At 36.2% G+C, this 21,497-nt stretch overlaps 1 protein-coding gene across 2 annotated transcripts in view; it reads right to left on the bottom strand.

The window, feature by feature from the left end:
* Positions 1 to 21,497, bottom strand: part of CERS6 (ceramide synthase 6) — a 302,667-nt gene that overhangs the window by 152,695 nt on the left and 128,475 nt on the right. For both annotated transcript variants that reach the window (XM_036746272.1, XM_036746273.1), the window contains exon 4: positions 9,471 to 9,528. In XM_036746272.1, the coding sequence (XP_036602167.1) occupies positions 9,471 to 9,528 (58 nt within the window). The remainder of the gene's footprint in view (positions 1 to 9,470; positions 9,529 to 21,497) is intronic.

Below are 21,497 nucleotides of genomic sequence, written 5' to 3'. Positions count from 1 at the left end.
CATTTAGTTCTAAACTTTCTGCAAAGTTGGTATTTTCATTACCTGTGCTGAAAAAGATAAGGCTGAAGGGTCGATAAAGAATCAAATGCAGAGACACTTTTATAACTCAAGGACAAGTTTTGTTCTGAAATCCAATAGTCTGCAGCTGTACCTGAGAAAGAACACAAGCTCCACCCTCAGACAATCAGGCTCAGTCTTTCTCTGTGCTGTAGGGCCTCAAACCTTCTAGGTTCCTTTCCTTGGGAGAAGCTACCTGTGTGAAAAGCTGTTATTGTTCCAATAGGTTCTGTGCTCTTAGAGAAAACTTAGGAGAAAGGTCTGCCAATAGTCTTGGGAAAATTTTACCCATACAAAAAAACAAAACAAAACTGCATTCTACCAAACAAAATGTTACAACCTCAAATCACTTGCAACACTGTCCTTTGGCAACAGGTAACTGCCAGAGGTGTTTGGAGCGATGAAAAAGATAAAATTAAAGAATTTTTTTTACACTTGGAGAATCTAATGAGCAGTTTCCACCACTTTGTTCCTAAGTTTAGTTTTTCTTTTTATGCACTGAGAGATGATATAGGAGTTGTCATCAGATGAGATGCTATGTGTAAGAGGAAAGCAGAGCAAATAGTAGCTTATACCACTTTGCAGAAAAATGTTTTTAATACCTAGTTCCAAAATTGGGGGATTATTTATTAGTCAGGTTCTAAAATACTCTAACTGCTGGATACAATAGATTCTTGTCTCTACTTATTTCACTGGCCCTGTATCATTTGGAAGGAGATAAAGTAAATGAATCACTCAATCTAGGATTTTTAATAGGGCCATAAAAAAAGACACATTTGTCTCCAAAGAACAAACAGACAAGCTTATTTTTATAAAGCTCACCAATCAGAACTGTGGCAATTTAGGGAAGCAGAAATCTGGCCATGACATTGGGAAGATCTGGGTTCAAAACCTGTTACTGGCCTGTACTGCCTATTTGGCTATGAACATCAAAATTTCTCAGTGACCACGAGGATCTCTCTAAGACTTTACATTACAGATGATTTACGAACTTGCACCACTGAAGGGAGTTTGCCCATGAGAAGTTTCCTGTATGGATGAAATCCCAGATCTGAACCAGAAACATCAGGAGGAGTAAAGCCCAGGATGGTTAGTGGCAGAACCAATACCAAACCCTGAATCTTTCCACTAGACCCCGTGTTCTTTCCCTTACAACAGTGAACCTTGTTACATCACTTGGGTTTCCAGTGATCTTCTCAATAGAAACCCAGGTGCAATAAGACACAAAAGGAGATTCAGTTGATTCAGAGTTAGAAATGAAAAAGAAAAATCTGGAGAAGGGAATTTCGGAAATTTGAAAAGGTACAGATCTGGATAACTGGAAAAAGATAGAGAAGGAAAGGAAGATTTTTGTGTAAGGCAGAAGGTGTCAGAACTTCCTGAAGCTGCCATAAATAATTCCTATTTGTGAAGAAAGCTTCACTCTTAAAAGTATGGGAAGCTATTGCAATACCATTATCAGTATAGGGTGTCCCCAAATTCTTTGTGCAGTTTTAAGCTATTAAAACTGGGCATGTAAGAGAACCAAAGATTGTCAGCTGCTCTACATTTTGGTGCCAAGGCCTTTTAGTAGGTTATATGACTCATGTTTGCAGCAACCCCAGAAGAATCAAGCTATCATTTGAGGTTTATCTCTTAACTGAGAATTAAACGATGTTGTGGTCAAAACAATTAATTTAGGAAAATTTTTTAAGAAGCAAGGTGAACTTTTGTTTAGTTATAAATAATAAATTATTTAATGAGCTACTTAATTTTCTGGCCCTTATTCCTTAAGTTTTCCTTAACAAAAGTGGCCTAGAGATTCCTGAAGACATCATGTAATGGCTTACTGTTTTACCTGAACTCTAAAGGCTCAGCATTCATTGTAGTCAATAAATAGCATGGCTTTCAAAATCACTAGCTATAACTGTGAAATAAAGGGCCATTTAGCAAGCAAAGATGACACTAAATGTCACAGAAATACTTTATTTTCTAAAGAAATAAAATATTCCAATCACTTACATAATAAAATTTTTTAAATGAAAGATTCATTCAAGATGTGGATAGACTTTCCAAAGTCTGGTTTGATCTCATTTTCCCTCTAACTGCAGGAAAGATTTTTAAAAATCATATTTCCATGGCATCATGGAACATTATACAACATATAAACCTGGAATATATAAACAGTATTTAATAAGAGCAAGTCTATGACATGGTTTAGATAGGGGTTGAGGAACAAAACAAAAACAAAAAGTATATTAGGACTAGCATCTCATTCTTATAATCTGATCCCAAATAATCAGAGCCCAAATAGCTTTATTATTCTCTAAATAAGTATTTCCTAACCCAAACCATGATGCAAACCAATAGAATATCTACATTCTCTACCACAGGCCACTAAAATGGGAAAGGCATATGGTTTAGTACTCTATCAGTGATTTTGATAGTGGCATATATGCCATGTTGAACTAGTTTATAGATGTCAAAAAGTTTGGAAAGATCTATTTTAGCTCTTTTTCAGTATTTTTACTGAATATTTTTTCAGTATTTTACTGAACGACAAAACCAGGATCCAACTATGTCTCAATAGGTTAAAATGAAAAATTAAACTGAATAAAATGAAATTTTATAGAGATTGACATAAAGATTTACATTTGGGCTCAGAAATCAACTTCACAAGCATAAAGTGGGAGAAGTATGGCAAATAAGTCAGTCTGAAAAATAAATGGGTGTTTTAGTAGTTGGAAATATAAGTCAACTAGGTGACATGGCTGCTGGTACTAGGCACCACATTTAAAGAAGGGAATGGATTTACTAGGTAAGTTTCAGAAGAGGCTGACCAAGTTGATGAAGATCCCTGGGACCATGCCATGGCAGGCTTAGCAGGGCCATGATAGTTATTATGATAACAATGACACAAAATTGCAGCTTATCTGAGGAAGTGATTGACAGTTGTCTTGCAGAGCACTGGTGAGCTACAAGGACCTGAAAACTGTCCTGTGGGAGATTAGACCCATTCTCCTTGGCCTCAGAGGCCAGAACTAAGAGGAATGTATGCTCCTAGTAGTAAAGATTCACCTTCAAGTAAGGAAAATTGTACAATTAGAGTTCATCTAAAAGTGGACTGGGTTACCTCAGGAGGTACTGAAGAAACAGCCCACCTGAAGAAATTCAAACAAAGGCTGGAATTCCACTTATTGGGCATGATATACAGTGGATTCTTATTGTTCACATGTGGGTTGGACTGGATATCCTCACCACCAACCCCAAGGCCTATTCCAGGGGTGGGGAACATGTGGCCTTGAGGCCACATGTGGCCTTCTAGGTCCTTGGGTGTGGCCTTTTGATGGAGTCAAAGTTTTATAGAACAAATACTTTTATTAAGGGGATTTGTTCTGTGAAGTTTGGATTCAGCCAAAGGGCAACAACCTGAGGACCAAGAGGGCCTCCAGGCCTCAGGTTCCCCACCCCTGGCCTATTCCAGCTCTGAGATTTTAGGAAAATACTGATCTCATTCACCCTGTGACTACTTCACACAACAAATATATTGCTGTGCATATACGTAAAAAGGGCTTCTTTCACAATTATCACAATCAAGGTATGAGTCATTTATGTTGACACAAAAAAGTTCAAGTCAGGGTTCATCTTTGAATTGCTGTAATATTTCTTACTGCTCTGGCAACATAAAGAACTTTAATGTTTCATTAAAGACTCCTCTGTGGTCGCTGCCTTGAATATTTGGGCCACTGTGGGAGTTTCACCCTTCTCAGTAGATTTATTGAAGACATATTGGCCTAACGATCTTCCTGTTCCCACCCTGGTCTTAGCCAAAGCAGCAAATATTCCCTTGTATTCTCCAGTTCTAGTAGCCAAGATTCAAATGAAATATATACATACCGAATACAGTTCATAGTCTGATTTGCTGTCATGTACCTCTGGAAATAATTTCTACTCATTAGCATATATTCTATGTGGCTTGAGGTCAGACAGAATACTCATTGTTGCCAATGAATTACATAGTAAAATGAGTCTTTTGACTTAGCTCAGAAGAGCAATGCAATTTTCAATATGCAGAATATGAAGACATGAATGAATTCTGATTTGTACCAATGAAGTAATTATTAACACAGGTGGGGTCATGAATCCATCAATATATAGAAGGAGACATATATCCTGTGCATATTGACATTCACCCAGTACAAATACAGATGTGTATTTTAAAACTCATAAGGATTTAATTTGCTTTCAGAGACAAGAGAGTAATTTGTAACTGAGGAATATAAAGAATACTTGCCTGCATACTGAACACCTAAATCTACCTGGTGAGTCTTATATAGTTTATATGTACTTGGGTTGGTCTTTTTTTATTATTAAAATGATTAAAACACAAAAAAGAGTTGGTAGTATCCCATAAAACCATTCTACTCTAACTGAATATGTCAGAGCCCAAGGGAGACCATAGATAACATTGATGAATTTGAACAGATATATATTTTAAGTGAATTTTAAAATACCCAAATTGATAGAACCTTACAAGTTCATTCTCCTTCCTTCAATACTTCAGAGGACAATCAATAGTTGGTTTGAATTCCTGTGAGATAGCCTGCACTTTAGAGCATTGCAAAGGAAGGGAGAGAGAATGTTCACCTATCTCCAGAACAGTTTCTTAACCTGGGGTCTGAAAACTTTAAAAAAATTTTTTTGATAACCATATTTCAATATACTTTGTTTTCTCTGTAATCCTATTATTTCATTCTATGCACTTATAAACAGCATTCTGAGAAGGGGTCCATAGGTTTCACTAGATTGCCAGAGGGAACAATGACCAAAAAAAGGCTAAGAACCTGTGATCCAGAAACTCTGCCTACCGCCAAGGACTCATGAGAAATGATCTTCTTTGCTTCATGCAAGAAACATGAAGGTGGGATCACACCTAAACAGTTTTAGAATAGTCCTAACCCTATTTTTCAAGTGCTGTCAAGCTATTTTGAAACTTCTTCCAAGCATAAGTGATCTCTCCCCTCTTCAGATTTCTCCCAGCACTCTGAACATCTCCTCTATACTTGTCATATTCAATTTTATTTCACAGTTCTTTATGTCCCCACTTATCCCTCATCAGACCAAAAGGTCCTCAAGAGCAAAGATGATCTCATTTTACCTATAGCCCTCAATACTTTGCACAGTGCTGTGTGCATAACAAGTATTTAATAAAATCAACAACTGACTAAAGAATTTTATCCATGGTCTATTATGTCCATGTTCTAGACTATGTGCTACGTTCTGAGAATACAAAGACAAAAACAAAATAATTCCTGCTTTAAAGAAGGTTACATTTTAGCCTCAGAGGGAAAGGGGAAAATACACAGAGAAGTATAATATCTTTGTCTTTGCCTGTGGGTGGGTGTGGGGAAAAATAGGTGTTGTGAATGTGGGCATGGGTGTGTTTACTTTTTAGTACAAACCTGTGTCTTCTTTAGCGTTGGACTCCCAGTGAAGAAACTCCTTCTATTAACCCCAAGACAGCAAATATACTACAATTTATTATCTTAGAGGATTTATCTACAGAGTTCATACAAAATAATATCAGAAACACTAGCCATTTGGGGGAAGAGGAAAGGTTTCTCCTGTAGGATGTTGACGTTCGAGTTGTATTTTGAAAAATGCTAAGAATTCCATGAGGGCCAAATGAAAAGAGAGAACATTCCTAGAAGGCAGAGAGTATGAGGATTAGTGATGGGTGATAAGACTGGAGAGGCTGAAAGGCTTTACATGTAAGGTGGAGGAGTTTTTTATTTTATATTAGAGGCAAGATGGAGCTGCTGGAGCTCCTCAAGATGGGAAATTACATGGTCAGAGCTAGGCTAAGTGGTGCAGCAGATAGAGCACTAGGCCTGGAACCAGGAAGACTTGAGTTCAAATCTAGCCTCAGATACTTATCGGCTGTGTGATTCTGGGCAAGTCACTTAACCCTGTTTGCCTCAGTTTCCTCATCTGGAAAACAAGCTGATATGGAGAAGGAGTATCTTTGCCAAGAAAACCTCCAATGGGATCCCAAAGAGTGAGACAGGACTGAATAACAACACCACCACCTAGGCTGTAGGTATAGATTTGGTAGTTATGTGGATGATGGACAAGAGAAGGGAGAAACTAGAACCAGGGAGACAAAGGTTTGTTGAATTTGAATTTAAATTTTGAGTTTGAATAAGCCATTTCTTATTTTTCCTTTATAATGAACCCTCTTCTGGGTTTCTGTTTGCATAAATAATGCATTCTGCTGAAATGAGAAAAAATATTCAATTATTCCAACACAAATAATATTATTAAAAATATCTACCAAGAATGCTCCATCAAGTCTCCTGTAAAGAAACCATGGCATGTGTGGCAACAGTTGTGTCATTTTAATCATTATTTTTAAATTATGTTAAATTCAGTTACATGAAACTTATTTTTTTCAAATCCTTCTAGTTCTTTTCCATTTTTTGACCAAGATTTAAGCCAGAAAGATAGCTAACTCCAAAATGAGAATGCATCTTAGAAAATATCAAGGAAAGAAAAACTGAAAATAGATTATTCTAACACTTCATGTTTTAGATTTACTTTTATCCAAACAGATTTGTCTTTTATTTTTTTATTTATTCTTTTATTTTGTATATATTAACTAATAACACAAAAAATTGAAAGAATATTGGGAGGTAGGGTTTTGTTTTGGTTTGGTTTTTTTTTTTGGCTTAGCTTCTAGTTTGGTTTTACCTAGCCTTAATGCTAGGAATGTTTTCTTCTACCTGAAGAGGAAGAAGAGAGAAAAAGGAGATTAAGAGAGACAGAGAGAGAAGAAGAGAGGGAGAAACAGTGAACAGTCAGCAACAGACTGAGAGACAGATAAGGAGAGAGGAAGAAAGGGAGAGGGAGGGAGGGAGAGAAAGGGGGGGAGAGAGAGGGTAAAGACGGGAGATTGATTCATTGTGAAGAAAAACTGATTATCCTGCTCAATACTATACCATTTAGCTCAGCTCCACCAAGGAAAGCTGCAAGAAAATATTTTTCATTCTTCTCAGTTTGCTTAGGAACATAATGTTTCAGATTAAAATTACAAGGCTCTTCTTGTGCCTTAAACTCTCCATGGAAAATGGCTGAGTTTAGAATGGGAGAGTTGGAGGGGGGAGGTGCTCTCATATCCTACACCTCCAGTGCAAGAGCCTTTAACTCTTTTTGCATCATTAGTAGCTGTATCATTAATAGCTAATAGCTATGTGCTGGGTATCATGCTAAGTGCTTTACAAATATTATGTCACTCGATCCTCACAACAATCCTCAGAGGTAGGTGCTATCATTATTCTCATTTTACAAATGTGGAAACTGAGATAAACAGAGGTTAAGTGACTTACTTAGGGTTAAGCAGCTAGTAAGTATCTGAGGCTGGATTTGAACTCAAGTCTTCCTGACTGCAAGCATATCATGTACCCCTCTGGTAGTATGGTGAAGTATGCAGAATTCTTTTAAAATAATTTTTCAAATGCATAAGACAAAGTATGTAGACATTTTAAAGGAAATCAATACTGATACTAATGAAATCTAAATATTAAATAAGTTCACAGACGTCAGGTTAAAAATGTCTGCTCTCATATATGTGGCAAAACCAAATCAAAACAAAACAAAAACTCCTGGCATTTGCTTTCTCCCTTCCCCCCCACCTCTTCCACCAGTAGCCACAATCTTTTGTCTTGCTTATAGAATTAAATACTTCTATACTAGATTACTTACATTGACTGAAACCAGAACATAACCTCTTCCTCTTGCTCCTTCCAAAGTACCAAAGTCATTAGTCCCATAGCACTGATACCCTTCCCTTCTAGACCAGGAGTTCATAACCCCTTTTTTGTATCAGACATGCCCTTGACAATCTAGTGAAACCAACGAACTTTTTCTCAGATTTTTTTAAAATTCATAATTGAAGGAAGTAGTAAATTTCAGTAAGAGATTAGTGGAAATAGAGGTGTAATGGTATCATTTTATTGTCAGTTTACTGCAGGGGAAAGAGCATTGCTTTTGTAATCAGAGCACTTGGTTTGAATCCTGGTTCTATGACTTAATTGATCAATGAATCGATATGTATTATTAGTCCTTTCCTGGCACTAAGAGTCTGGACATACAGAAGCAGGACATAAACCTGTCTTTCTGGCTACCAGACCAGCTCTCTACCCACTATACCATGATTACTCTTAAAATTATTAGGGACCAAAAAACTAGAGAAGGGAGATTTTCTCTACCAAACTTAATGAAATTGGAAAATTTAAGCCAATGTTTCATAATAATATTTGCAACTGGACAGAGGCAGAAAGCGTCAGATACTTCAAGACTGCTTTATTAGGAAATTTAATTAGAATATTAAAAGATTCACCTAAATATTTAAAAGGCAATTCATCAAGTGAAGATCAAGTTTTGAGTATGCTGAGAATATCTGAGGGGATGGAGTAGTAGTAATCATCCATCCACAAATGCATATGTGCATGTGTGTGTGTGTGTGTGTGTATAAGTGGATAGATATAGATATATGCACATATGTATACATGTATGTATATATATATATGTATGTGTGTATATATATATATACAAATATATAATTTCAGCATTGCATCACTTTAGAAATTCACAGTGTGAACTCTTTCAAATTTATTGTTGATTATCCAATATCCAGGCTCAAGGATTCATTTAAATGAATTTAAATTTTTTGGAAGGAAGACCAAAAACACTCTGCCAACAAAATGAATATGGAGAGACCGTGTCTCTTGCGGAGGAGCCTTCATTTAGGTAGTCACACTAGCTCATAATTAAACCAAGCATTGAATTTCTGTCTGAAAATTTTCATTGCAACCTCAACAAATGACTTTCACGGATAAACTGGACGTATTATATGCAGGTCACAGCAAGACAAGCTGGGGGCAAACTCAACATGTGGAAGGAAGCACCACAGATGTCTGTTTCCTTTACTATTACTAACTATTGCTATTTGCTAACAATTCAAGAAACTCAAATGTTAATTCCTAATGGAGTCAACAGGAGCAGGAGCCATTTGCACATGCTGATTTTGTACACTGCCTGTTGTGTGATAGGAAAACAATCAAACTCTTAAGTTATCAGAAGATATTTATAAGGCCATCACATAGCCAGCTAAGTAATAAATTGTCATGAGAAAAAGACATGTTATGCAGCAACGTATTTCATATTAAAATGGGGTTTCAGAAGTCCTATTTACAGAACTATCTTAATAGAGTTCACTAGAAAGGACAAATTGTCAAACATTTTCTAAAGCAAATGCACTATTTGCTCACAAACAGAATTTTACTGACTTAAAGAAATACCACTTCCCCATACAGACAGACTGGCTCTGGAGCACAAATCTTTATAAGCATAAGAAAGTAACTTGATGTTCCTACCTTCTTTAGGAACCGGACTCCATAGGTAAACACATAAAGGTAAAATGTAAATCGCCACCTGTAAAAGGTAATAGTATATTATATTGGGTTAATTAAATGTATTTCACAATATACTGTGTACTATATGAATGGGAGCACTACACAACCTAGATTTATATCCTGCCAGAGAAATGTAAGGTGCTGAGCAGTTACAAAACCATCTGAAAAAAAAACACATTTTCTACATAAAGAGTTAAATGTTTTATTCATAACATTTTATTTTCCTTCAGCTAGTTATTTCATTTTCCCTTGTTCCCCACAACACCTCCTCTCCTGGGGTTTTCTAATCCAACATTTACACTTCCTTTTGTGATTAAGCACTTAGCATCCACAAAAGGATGTGGTTCAACAACCTGAGGGTGTACAAAACAGCCTTAAACTCTATTCTTGTATCAGACACTAATTCTCTGTAGCTGCAAGTAAACCATTACACTTATATCACATATTACTTTTGAAAAACAGAAAATACATCTAGAAAACCTGTAGTAGTAGGTCAGGACAGATGGATTTTTTTTAATGTGCATGTAACTCTTTGGTTTACACTTTAAAAAAGGGCATAAAAGTGAGAATAATGCATTTGAAATTTAGATTAAAATACTAATCCTGACTCCTCTCAGACAAGAAGGTTCTGAAAAATAATCAGATATGGACATAGTCTTACAAATTCTTACAAATTTCCTTAACATATTATTAGCACTTGCAAGTCCTTACAAATTTCCTTAACATGTTATTAGGATACCAAAGGCAGTATGGCATGGAATATCGAGAGCTGGCCTCCAAGGTAGGAAGACATGAATTTAAATCTGACTCCCACTGGCCATAAGACTTGAGCACAACACTTAACACACATAACAGGTGCTTAATAAATGTTGCCTGAATGACTGAAGTCACCCAACCTTGCTGCTCAATACCACCCTCTAGTTTTAGAGAAGGTGAAGGCCTGCACTGTTAAAGGGATTTTTCCTACTTAATCCTCAGTTGCTTCAAGGAATTTCCTTGAGGCAGATCAACAACACTTGTGTTACTTCTGCAAAACATGGTATTCCAATGCCTGTTGCATGGGGAAACAGTCATAAGATTCCAAAAGATCAATCATGAAGCATGCTGTCCACCTCCCAAAAGAGAGGTGATGGTCTCTTGGTGAAGAATGTAACACATTTTTGGATATGGCTTGATTATATTTTTTAAAAAAGAAAGAAATTACGAAGAAAAAAACAAATGTACCAGTAAATCCACATATGCATATCTTAATTTATGAATGCACACTTCTAAGTCAAGATACATCTGGTCAAGAAGCATTTTTAAGTGTTTACTCTGTGCCAGGCATTGCACTAAGTGCTAGGGATAAAAAAAAAGGAAAATAAAAATGAACTCTGCTTTCAAGAAGCTACAGTAAAATGGCCCAGATGGGAGGCACTATTAGCATGAAGCGGGGATCAGGAAAGGCCTCCTGTAGAAGACTGGGGAGGCAGAGGCAGAGATGAGAAGGCAGGGCATTCCAGGCACGGGGGACAACTAGAGAAAATGCACAAGGCTGACGTGCCTTATGCAAGGAACAGCCAGGGTCACTGTACTAGAGAGTACATGGAGGTGAGAAAGATATAGGAAGACTGGAAAGGTAGGAAGAAGGCAGGTTATGAAGGGATTGAAAACCTAAACAGAGCTTTTTACATTGGATCACAGAGATAAAAGTGAGCAATGAGGGTTTATTGAATAAGAGGGTTCAGAGGATTTTTGGAAGATAATCTGGAAAATACTACTCATTTTAAGAGCTATACTTCAAATAATTAATACTTCTGAAAGGAAAATCAACCAAAAACTTTCATAGTCATAAAAAGAATCAAATTCTTTCAGTGACCTGGAAAATATCATCCTAGAAGGGGCTTTGAAACTATGACTCTCTGCTCTCAGACAGAGAGCACATTTTTCTCTATCTTCAGTCTCCTTAAGTGGCCTTTGCTAAATTGAACAACTCCTCAATTCAATTCAGTAAGTCACTATGTGCCAGTTCCTATGATCATTACTAGCAATATAAAGACAGAGATAGACCACACTCTCAAGGAAGTGATAGTCTATCGGCAGAAACATGTACAGAGATAAATAAATATAAAATACGTACACAGAGAACATAAAGGAGAATGCACTTGAGCAGAGTCTCAAGAGGAGGTATGAAAGGGGTTCTTAATTTGGAGTCACATATAGTCAAGGGGTCTATGGATAGATTTTTAGGCATTTCATGGACTTGGATGGAAAAATTATATCTTTATTTTTACTAACCAACTTCTAACTGAAACCCAGTACTTCCTTCAATTATTTAAAAAAATTATTCTGAAGAGTCGCTTAACCAGACTATCAAAGGGATCTATGACGCAGAAAAATGGTTAGGAAGCTCAGATTGGGAAGGACATTAAATGTCCCAAAGAGGAGTTTGTATTTGATCCTAGAAACATTGTCATTGAAGTCTCTAAAGTAGAAGAATGGCATACTCAGATTGTGTTTTAGAAATCACGGATTTGGCGATTATGTAGAAGCCAGAGACAATTTAAGTTTGGGTTTTGTATTCCCAACACCTAACAAAGTGCTACGCACATAAATGCAGTATTTAATTGCTATGAAGTGAAGATCTAGAGTCGGGGGGAACCAAATAGGACATTATTACAATATAATGATGTGTGATGATAAGTGCTTCACCTAGGACAGAATGGTAGAATCCACAAGACTTGGCAAGACTCGGATATTGAGGGCAAGAGAGAATGAAGTGTCAAGGGTGACTTGAAGGATAGTGGTGTGCCTAACAGAGATAGGAAAGTTCAGGAAGAGGGATGAATTTTCCAAGGAAGATAGTGAATTCCATTTTGGACAGTTGAGTTTGATATGCCTGTAGGACATTCAGCAGGCAGTTGATGATGTAGACGCAGAGATAAGCACGAAAAAGATGAAGGCCTGAAGAATGTTTTCTCTCCTTAATTCCTTTGTACAGCAAGAATAAACCCCATCCTCTTATTCCTCATTCTAACCAGAACTGCCCTATGTTTGCTATTCATGTAACCAGCTTTCCTAGTCACATTTCAAACTATAGCACCAATAAGATCTAAGACGAAACACATTTGATATATTTCTGCCTGTAGTATATATATATGACTTTTCATTACAGAATATAAAAACTTAAACATGGGAATATTAAATAATCTTTTCTATTTTTATAAGTAGATTCCTACTCTATGGAAATAGTTTCTGAAATTAACCATTGGGTCTATAAACTGAGAAACAAAAACAAATCCATTTCTATCAGATTCTTAGAACCATAGACTCTGTTCCAAAGATTTGTAAAAATAAAAATTAGGATACACTACCAAATATTATGTCTGAATATCTGGAAGAACGCACAAAAAAGAAATTTGAAAAAATGCGTTGATATTAGGTGACTGGTTAGTTTCTAGTTTAAAAGACTTAGCTGATTTTTAAGGAGGCAATTCAGTGTTATAAAAAGAATACTGGTCTCTAAGTCAGAACACTTGGGCTCTAATTCACACTCTCTAGCAAACTACAACCTGGAGACTGTTCAGTTAAAGCTTCTCAGCTTCAGTTTCCTTGAAATAAAAGTGTTGAACAAGATGACTCTAAAGGTACAATCCAGCTATAAAAGTCTATAATTTTACATTACACAATAACTAAAGGGGAAAAAGTTTAAAATGCACAAATAACATTGAAAAATACATTTCAAAAACAGTAAAGTTTTCTTGACTTTCCCACAAGAAAAACAGCTTACCCCATAAAAAAGACAAGTTGGGCACTACCTCATGACCAGTGATGAAGTATTTCCCAGAAGACTGCCTCACCAAAGAAAGTTTCGAAACCTTTATAATGAACTGAATTTTTTAAAAGGTTCTAAAGTCCTTCCTGTACTTTCCATAATATGGATAAAATGATCACATAGCCACTCCTTCTCTAGAGAAGAGACTGTGTTCCACCTCCTGCGTTACGTTATTCAAGCATTTTATTCGAATTAAATCTGAAGATTAGAATATGAGGCTATTAAAAATGGCCTTTCACCTCATCTGGTTTATTGACTATTGTCCTTATACAACAAAATCTAAGCAAGATTCTTTTAAAAAATGAAACCTAATGACATGTCTCATAAAGGTAGAGAATTAGAACAGTACATGAAATACTGTGCAGACATTCCCAGAATAGCATATGGATATTAAACTATAACCAGGAAAACCAAAACCCTGGGAAGCAGAATCTTAAGGTCAACAAAGAGGATGGTTAACATTGAAAAACTTCAGACTCCAACACCTCCTCTTGGAAAATTGTGGTTATGTGTTCCTATTTGTTTATGTTTGTTAAATTCATAATAAAAATTTTAAGTTTCACACGCAGTCCTTTTTTCTGTTCCTTTGTTGAAAGTTTCCTTTTTATCAACATGTCAAGTTCACAATATATAAAGAAAACAGTGGTTATGTTTATTAGGTCCTTTCTAAACTGTCCACACTGAAGGAGGCATGCCATAGTATGGATAATTATAAACTGGATCAAAATAGGCAAGAGGGTTTTTTTTAATCTATCTGGACATTCTGAATAACTTGCATGTGCACTGATCATTTCAAACTGATTCCACATGAAATGTAGGGATTATTTAACATGAAACATTAACAGAGGAATTTCCATGACAACCCTTCTTGGAAGCAGGTTACTTTCAAAGGTAATCAGGTTTTTAACTAATAGTTATCAGAAGTTGTCTAGCAAGAGCAAAGCACAGAATTATAGAATTCCAGTGTTGAAAAGGACCTCCCAGGCCATCTGATCTAATGAATATCTGACCAAGAATTCTTCCTACATTATACCAGAGAGATAATCACTTACTAGAAGTCCTTCAAGAGTGAACCTACTCCCTCCTGAGGTAGTCCATTCTGGATAACTCTAATTGTTAAGTTTTTCCTTTCTTCAAGCCTAAATTTTCCTCTCTGCATCTTTTACCTTGTCTTTTCAGAAAGCAGCTTGGACTTCAAACATAGAGAAGTCATTTGGTCATGAGAGAAATACAAACATCAAAGACTTTACTCACATTACAGCCACATTTTCCCAACCTCCCCAGACTTCCTGGAAATGAAACCCTTAATTGGATGGAACTCTCATATGAATGAGACCACACATCCACTTGGGTATTTGAGTCCTTTGATGTTCATATTAGTGGCTTCTCTGCAACACTGGGCAGTACTTTCGCCGATTTGCTAAGGTTTGTTTTTTGTGTGTTTTGTTTCTGTTTTTTTTTTTTTTTTGGAACCAGACCTGTCACTTCATAGTTATAGAAAATGGAGAATTCTTGGTGAAGAAATACCTTCTATTAATGCAAATCGATACCTACTCTAGGTGGCACAGTGGATAGAGTACTTGGCCTGGAGTCAGGAAGATTCATATTGCTAAGTTCAAATTCAGCCTCAGACACTTGCTAGCTGTGTGACCCTGGGCAAGTCACTCATTCCCATTTGCCTCAATTTCCTCATCTATAAAATGAGCCAGAAAAAGAAATGGTAAACTGCTCCAGTATCTCTGCCAAGAAAACCCCAAATGAGGTCACAAAGAGTGGGACACAACTGAAATGACTGAACACTAACAAAACCTCTTCCATAATTTATAGTCTTAGAGAATTTCCTGGTTCAATGAGGGGTGAAGTAACTTGTCTAAGACCTTATAGCCAGCATGTGTCAAAGGTGGCATGTGAACCCAGGTCTTCACGACTCTTAAGACAGCTCTTTATTCACATGTTGCCCTTTAGGTACTAGATTTTCAGCCAAAACACTACAGATAAAGTCCTAGCTTAAATGTGAATCATTGTTATTCTACCAAAACCATGCTGTACTGTATTCCTAGGAGGCAGGGACCAAAATCAAGTCATTTCCAGAAAATATTTTAGGACACAAAAACATTGTTGTTAGAGAAAGAATTAGGCTATAAGTATACAGAATTCAGTGTGTGGCTTGTCTGCATCTGAAAGTCATTAGATCCTTTACTGTTGAGGCATTTTTTGTTTCTGTCCTTCAGTCATCTGTAAGGGAAGTTTGGAAAGGATGACATCTCATAACCACTATACAACATGGGCTAACATAAATTCAAGTTTCTTGTTGTTCAGTTGGGTCCAAATCTTCATGACTCCATGGACCATTTTGTCCAAGCAGTTTTCTTGACAAAGATACTGGAGTGGTTCCCCATTTCCTTCTCCAATGGATTAAGGCAAACAGAGGTTAAGTGATTTGCCCAAGGTCACACAGCTAGTACATACCTGAAGTTATATGTGAACTCAGGTCTTCCTGACTCCAAGCCCCACCTCTCTTCACTGTGCCTTAGAAAAGACAACTGTTAGGACAGGGACCCTTAATAAATGTTTGCTGGATTGGAGTAGAAGTTTACCAGAGAGAGAATCTATTCACATGGAAGAGCTCTGCCCCAACTTCCCAGGGCCTGTGTCCCAGTGTTTCTGTCTCCTCTCTCTACAATTAGAGACATCTTTCTTGACTTTCTCCCCAAGTACAAAAATATCTATTTATGACTCTGATAATAACTCATTTCTTATGAAGCACACAATAGAATAAAATATTTGCTTTTATAACTATACTATTAAAATATTTTACCTCTATGTAATTTAAAAGATCATTTCCCCCAAATCTATAAAAAATATATAAATAAAAGAAAATTACATGAGTCAAATGGATGATCAGAGCACATTCTGGAGTTAATTACCCAGAATTTTAGAGTCATAAATCTTTGCTTATGTAAAGCTGCAATCAGCCCTCTAATCACACAGTAGATTAACACCTGCTTTTCACTATACTTATAACTGAATACTTTGAGACAGCATGAATAAAGTCTAATACACATGGTGCCAAATAGTCAAACCTTGCAGTTCTTTCAGTATAAGATCTGGACCCAAGAGAAACCCTCAGAAATGCATTCCTGTTTCACTTCTAATTTATTAATTGTGGTTTTAGACCTGGCACCTTTAAGGACAGTAACAGTCTTGTCTCCATGTGAAGTCTCTTTTCATTTCAAAAGGAGCTTGGAGGGTTATTTTGGTTCACACATTGGTTTGTAAACGAGCCAACATTTGTTTTTCACATTGAGAGTGGGAATGCTATTACTCCTCAGCTCACCATTCTCCCTCTCCCTTCAAGGAATCATTGACCATAGACATCACTCTTAAAATTTATTTTCTGTGGTAAGATATAGTAACAAATGAGGCAGGGTTAGCTCCTCCTCCCATTTCCCCATAATCAAAACCATAATGGAAAAAGAAACAACTGAGTTAAAATCTTGTTCACAGATCATATGGGCTCCCCACAGATTTTAAGTCTTTGGTCTTCCCCATTAGATTTCAAGCTTCCTGAGGGCAAGGGTTTAGTGTTGTACAGTTGCACCTAGGACTGTGCTATGCACCAGGTAGGTCTGAGTTTCCCAGTCTTCTTGTAAGAATGATCTCCTTTTCAATTCCCCAAACTCTTAAGATGATTTGGATCTCTTCTCTGAGGTTACAGTATTTGCTCAATAAATGCTTTTGAATGAATGAGCAAAAGGATGAGTCAGTGCGAATAATGCCACATCTCAAAGAGTGACCCAGCTATGTTACTCTGAGTGGGTAAGTTCTCTGAGCCTCAATTTTCTCACCTATAAAATGAGAATTATAATTAATAATAATAATGAATATAGAAAGTTTGTTCTATCTCAAAGCACTATGTAAATTTAAGTTGTGATTATCATGGAATGAGGCACTACTTGGCCCTATGCTGCTACAGGAGTTCTCCAAGGTCACCCCCTGCAAATGATCTCCTTTACTCTGGGATCTATGCTGAGTCCAGGAAGTCTGCTCTGTAAAGGTTATTGAGGGGGTGAGTGCTTCATGATCATTCTCTCCTCTATGAGACCATCTCAAAAGATAATCTTTCACTTTTTTTTCCTTTTATTTATTTATTTATTTACTTACTTACTTACTTACTTACTTATTTATTTTTAATTTACCACACACGGTTCTACATAGTTTTGAGTTCCAGATTTTCTCCCCTCCCTCCCCAAGACGGCATGGAATCTCATCTCATATAACTGTCATGTATAACTTCGCATTGAATTAATTTATGCACTAGTCAAGTTGTGGAGAAGAATTTTGACCAATGGAATGAATCATGAGAAAGAAGAAACAGAACCAAAAAAAAAAACAACCCAAAAACAAAAACAAAAGAGAAGCAAAAAAAGGCGAGCATGTAGTGCGCCTCTATCTGTATTCAAACTTCACAGTTCTTTCTCTGGATGAAGATAGCATTCTCCATCATGAGTCCCCTGGAGTTGTCCTTGCCCCTTAGGTTGCTGAGAAGAGCGCAGTATGTCAGGGTTGGTCCTCACGGAATCCATATATCTGTGGCTGTGCACAACGTTCTCTTGGCTCTACTCCGCTCACTCAGCATTATGTCGTGTAGGTTTTTCCAGGTTGTTACGAAGTCTGCATCATCCCCATTTCTTATGGCACAATAGTATTCCATCACCTTCATATACCACAGCTTGTTCAGCCATTCCCCAATTGATGGGCATCCCTTTGATTTCCAATTCTTGGCTACCACAAAAAGAGCCGCTATAAATATTTTTGTACATATGGGTCCTTTTCCCACTTGTGTGATTTCTTTGGGATACAACCCTAGAAGTGGTATTGCTGGGTCAAAGGGTATGAACATTTCTATAGCCCTTTGGGCATAGTTCCAAACTGCTCTCCAAAATGGCTGGATCAGCTCACAACCAGCAATGCAACAATGTTCCAATTTCCCCACATCCTTTCCAGCATTTATCATTTTCCTGTTTTGTTATTTTAGCCAATCTGACAGGAGAGATGTAGTATCTAAGAGTTGTTTTGATTTGCATTTCTCTAATCAGTAGTGATCCAGAGCATTTTTTCATATGCCTATAGATAGCTTTAATTTCTTCCTCTGAAAACTGCCTGTTCATATCCTTTGACCATTTCTCAATTGGGGAATGGCTTGTATTCCTATATATTTGGCTCAGTTCCCTGTATATTTTAGAAATGAGGCCTTTGTCAGAGATACTAGTTGCAAAGATTTTCTCCCAATTTTCTGCTTCCCTCCTAATTCTTGTTGCATTGGCTTTTTTTGTACAAAAACATTTCAATTTGACATAATCAAAATTATCCATTTTGCATTTTGTAATGCTCTCTATCTCTTGTTGGGTCATGAATTCTTTACTTTTCCATAAATCTGATAAGTAAACTATTCCTTGCTTTCCCAAATTACTTATAGTATCAACTTTTACTCCTAAATCATGAACCCATTTTGACTTTATTTTGGTATATGGTGCAAGATATTGGTCTATGCCCAATTTTTGCCCTACCATTTTCCAATTTTCCCAACAGTTTTTGTGAAATAGTGAATTATTAGCCCAGAAGCTGGCCTCTTTGGGTTTATCAAAGAGTAGATTGCTAAACTTGTTGATTTCTCCTACTTGTGTACCTATCCTATTCCACTGATCCACACCCCTGTTTCTTAACCAGTACCAGGCAATTTTGATGACTGCTGCTGTGTAATACAGTTTAATATCTGCTGTGGCTAAGCCACCTTCTCTAGCATGTCTTTTCATTAATATCCTAGATACTCTAGACCTCTTGTTTTTCCAAATGAATTTTGTTATTATTTTGTCCAGCTCAGTAAAATAATTTTTTGGTAGTTCGATTGGTATGGCACTGAATAGATTAATTTAGGTAAAATTGTCATTTTTATTATATTAGCTTGGCCTAACCATGAGCAACTGATATTTTTCCATTTATTTAGATCTGATTTTATTCGCATGAAAAGTGCTTCATAGTTATGTTCATATAGGCCCTGGGTTTGTCTTGGCAAATAGACTCCCAAATATTTTATAGTGCCTTCAGTAACTTTGAATGGAATTTCTCTTTCTATCTCTTGCTGTTGGGCTTTGTCAGTAATGTATAGGAATGCTGAGGATTTATGTGGGTTTGTTTTATATCCTGCAACTTTGCTAAAGTTGTTTATTATTTCAAGTAGTTTTTTACTTGATTCTCTAGGATTCTCTAGATAAATCATCATATCATCTGCAAAAAGTGATAATTTAGTTTCTTCTTTTCCTATTCTAATTCCTTCAATTTCTTTTTCTTCTCTTATTGCTACAGCTAATGTTTCTAGTACCAAATTGAATAATAGGGGTGATAATGGACATCCTTGTTTCACCCCTGATCTTATTGGGAATGCATCTAGTTTATCCCCATTACAAATAATGCTTGTCGATGGTTTTAGGTAGATGCTATTTATAATTTTGAGGAAGGTTCCACTTATTCCTATGCTTTCTAGGAAGGGGTGTTGTACTTTGTCAAAGGCTTTTTCTGCATCTATTGAGATGATCATATGGTTTCTGCTAGTTTTGTTGTTGATATGGTCAATTATGCTAATAGTTTTCCTAATATTGAACCAGTCTTGCATTCCTGGAATAAATCCTACCTGGTCATAGTGTATTATTCTCGTAATGAGTTGCTGCAATCTTTTTGCTAATATTTTATTTAAAATTTTTGCATCAATATTCATTAGAGAAATTGGTCTATAATTTTCTTTCTCTGTTTTAACTCTACCTGGTTTGGGTATTAGTACCATATTTGTGTCATAAAAAGAATTTGGTAGGACTCCTTCTTCACCTATTTTCCCAAATAGTCTACAAAGTATTGGAATTAGTTGTTCTTTAAATGTTTGATAGAATTCACATGTAAATCCATCTGGCTATGGAGATTTTTTCCTAGGGAGTTCATTGATGGCATGCTCAATTTCTTTTTCTGATATGGGGTTATTAAGAAATTTCACTTCCTTCTCTGTTAGCCTGGGCAGTTTATGTTTTTGTAGATATTCATCCATATCTCTAAGGTTGTCAAATTTATGGGCATACAGTTGGGCAAAATAATTCCTAATTATTGTTTTGATTTCCTCTTCATTAGAGGTGACCTCACCCTTTTCATTTTTGATACTGGTAATTTGATTTTCTTCTTTCTTTTTTTTAATCAAATTGGCCAAAGGTTTATCAATTTTATTGGTTTTTTCATAAAACCAGCTCTTTGTTTTATTTATTAATTCAATAGTTTTCTTGGTTTCAATTTTATTCATCTCTCCTTTGATTTTCATTATTTCTAATTTGGTATTTAATCGGGGGTTTTCAATTTGTTCTTTTTCTAGCTTTTTCAGCTGTATGCCCAGATCATTGATCTCCTCTTTCCCTATTTTATTCATGTAGGCATTTAGAGATATAAAACTTCCCCTAAGAACTGCTTTTGCTGCATCCCATAAGTTTTGGTATGTTGTTTCATTATTGTCATTCTCTTGAATGAAATTATTAATTGTTTCTCTGATTTGTTCTTTGGCCCACTCATTCTTTAGAATTAAATTATTTAGTTTCCAATTCGTTTTTAGCTTATTTTTCCATGGTACTTTATTAAAAATGATTCTTATTGCATCATGATCTGAAAAGGATGCATTGACTACTTCTGCTTTTCTGCACTGGATTGTGAGGTTTTTATGCCCTAGTACATGGTCAATTTTTGAGTATGTGCCATGTACTTTTGAGAAGAAAGTATATTCCTTTTTATCCCCATTCAGTTTTCTCCAGAGGTCTATCATATGTGCCTTTTCTAAAATTCTGTTTACCTCCTTAACTTTTTTCTTATTTATTTTGAGGTTAGATTTATCAAGTTCAGAAAGGGGGAGGTTGAGGTCTCCCAATATTATAGTTTTGCTGTCTATTTCTTCCTGTAACTCCCTTAACCTCTCCTCTAAGAATTTGTATGCCTTACCACTTGGTGCATATATGTTAAGCAATGATATTGCTTCATTGTTTATGGTGCCTTTTAGCAGGATATAATGTCCTTCCTTATCTCTTTTAATTAGATCTATCTTTACTTTTGCTTTGTCTGAGATTAGGATTGCTACACCTGCTTTTTTT

The sequence above is a fragment of the Trichosurus vulpecula genome, chromosome 2 (assembly GCF_011100635.1).
Source record: "Trichosurus vulpecula isolate mTriVul1 chromosome 2, mTriVul1.pri, whole genome shotgun sequence".
Classification (NCBI taxonomy): domain Eukaryota; kingdom Metazoa; phylum Chordata; class Mammalia; order Diprotodontia; family Phalangeridae; genus Trichosurus; species Trichosurus vulpecula.
This window is presented reverse-complemented; position numbering and strand designations above follow the sequence as displayed.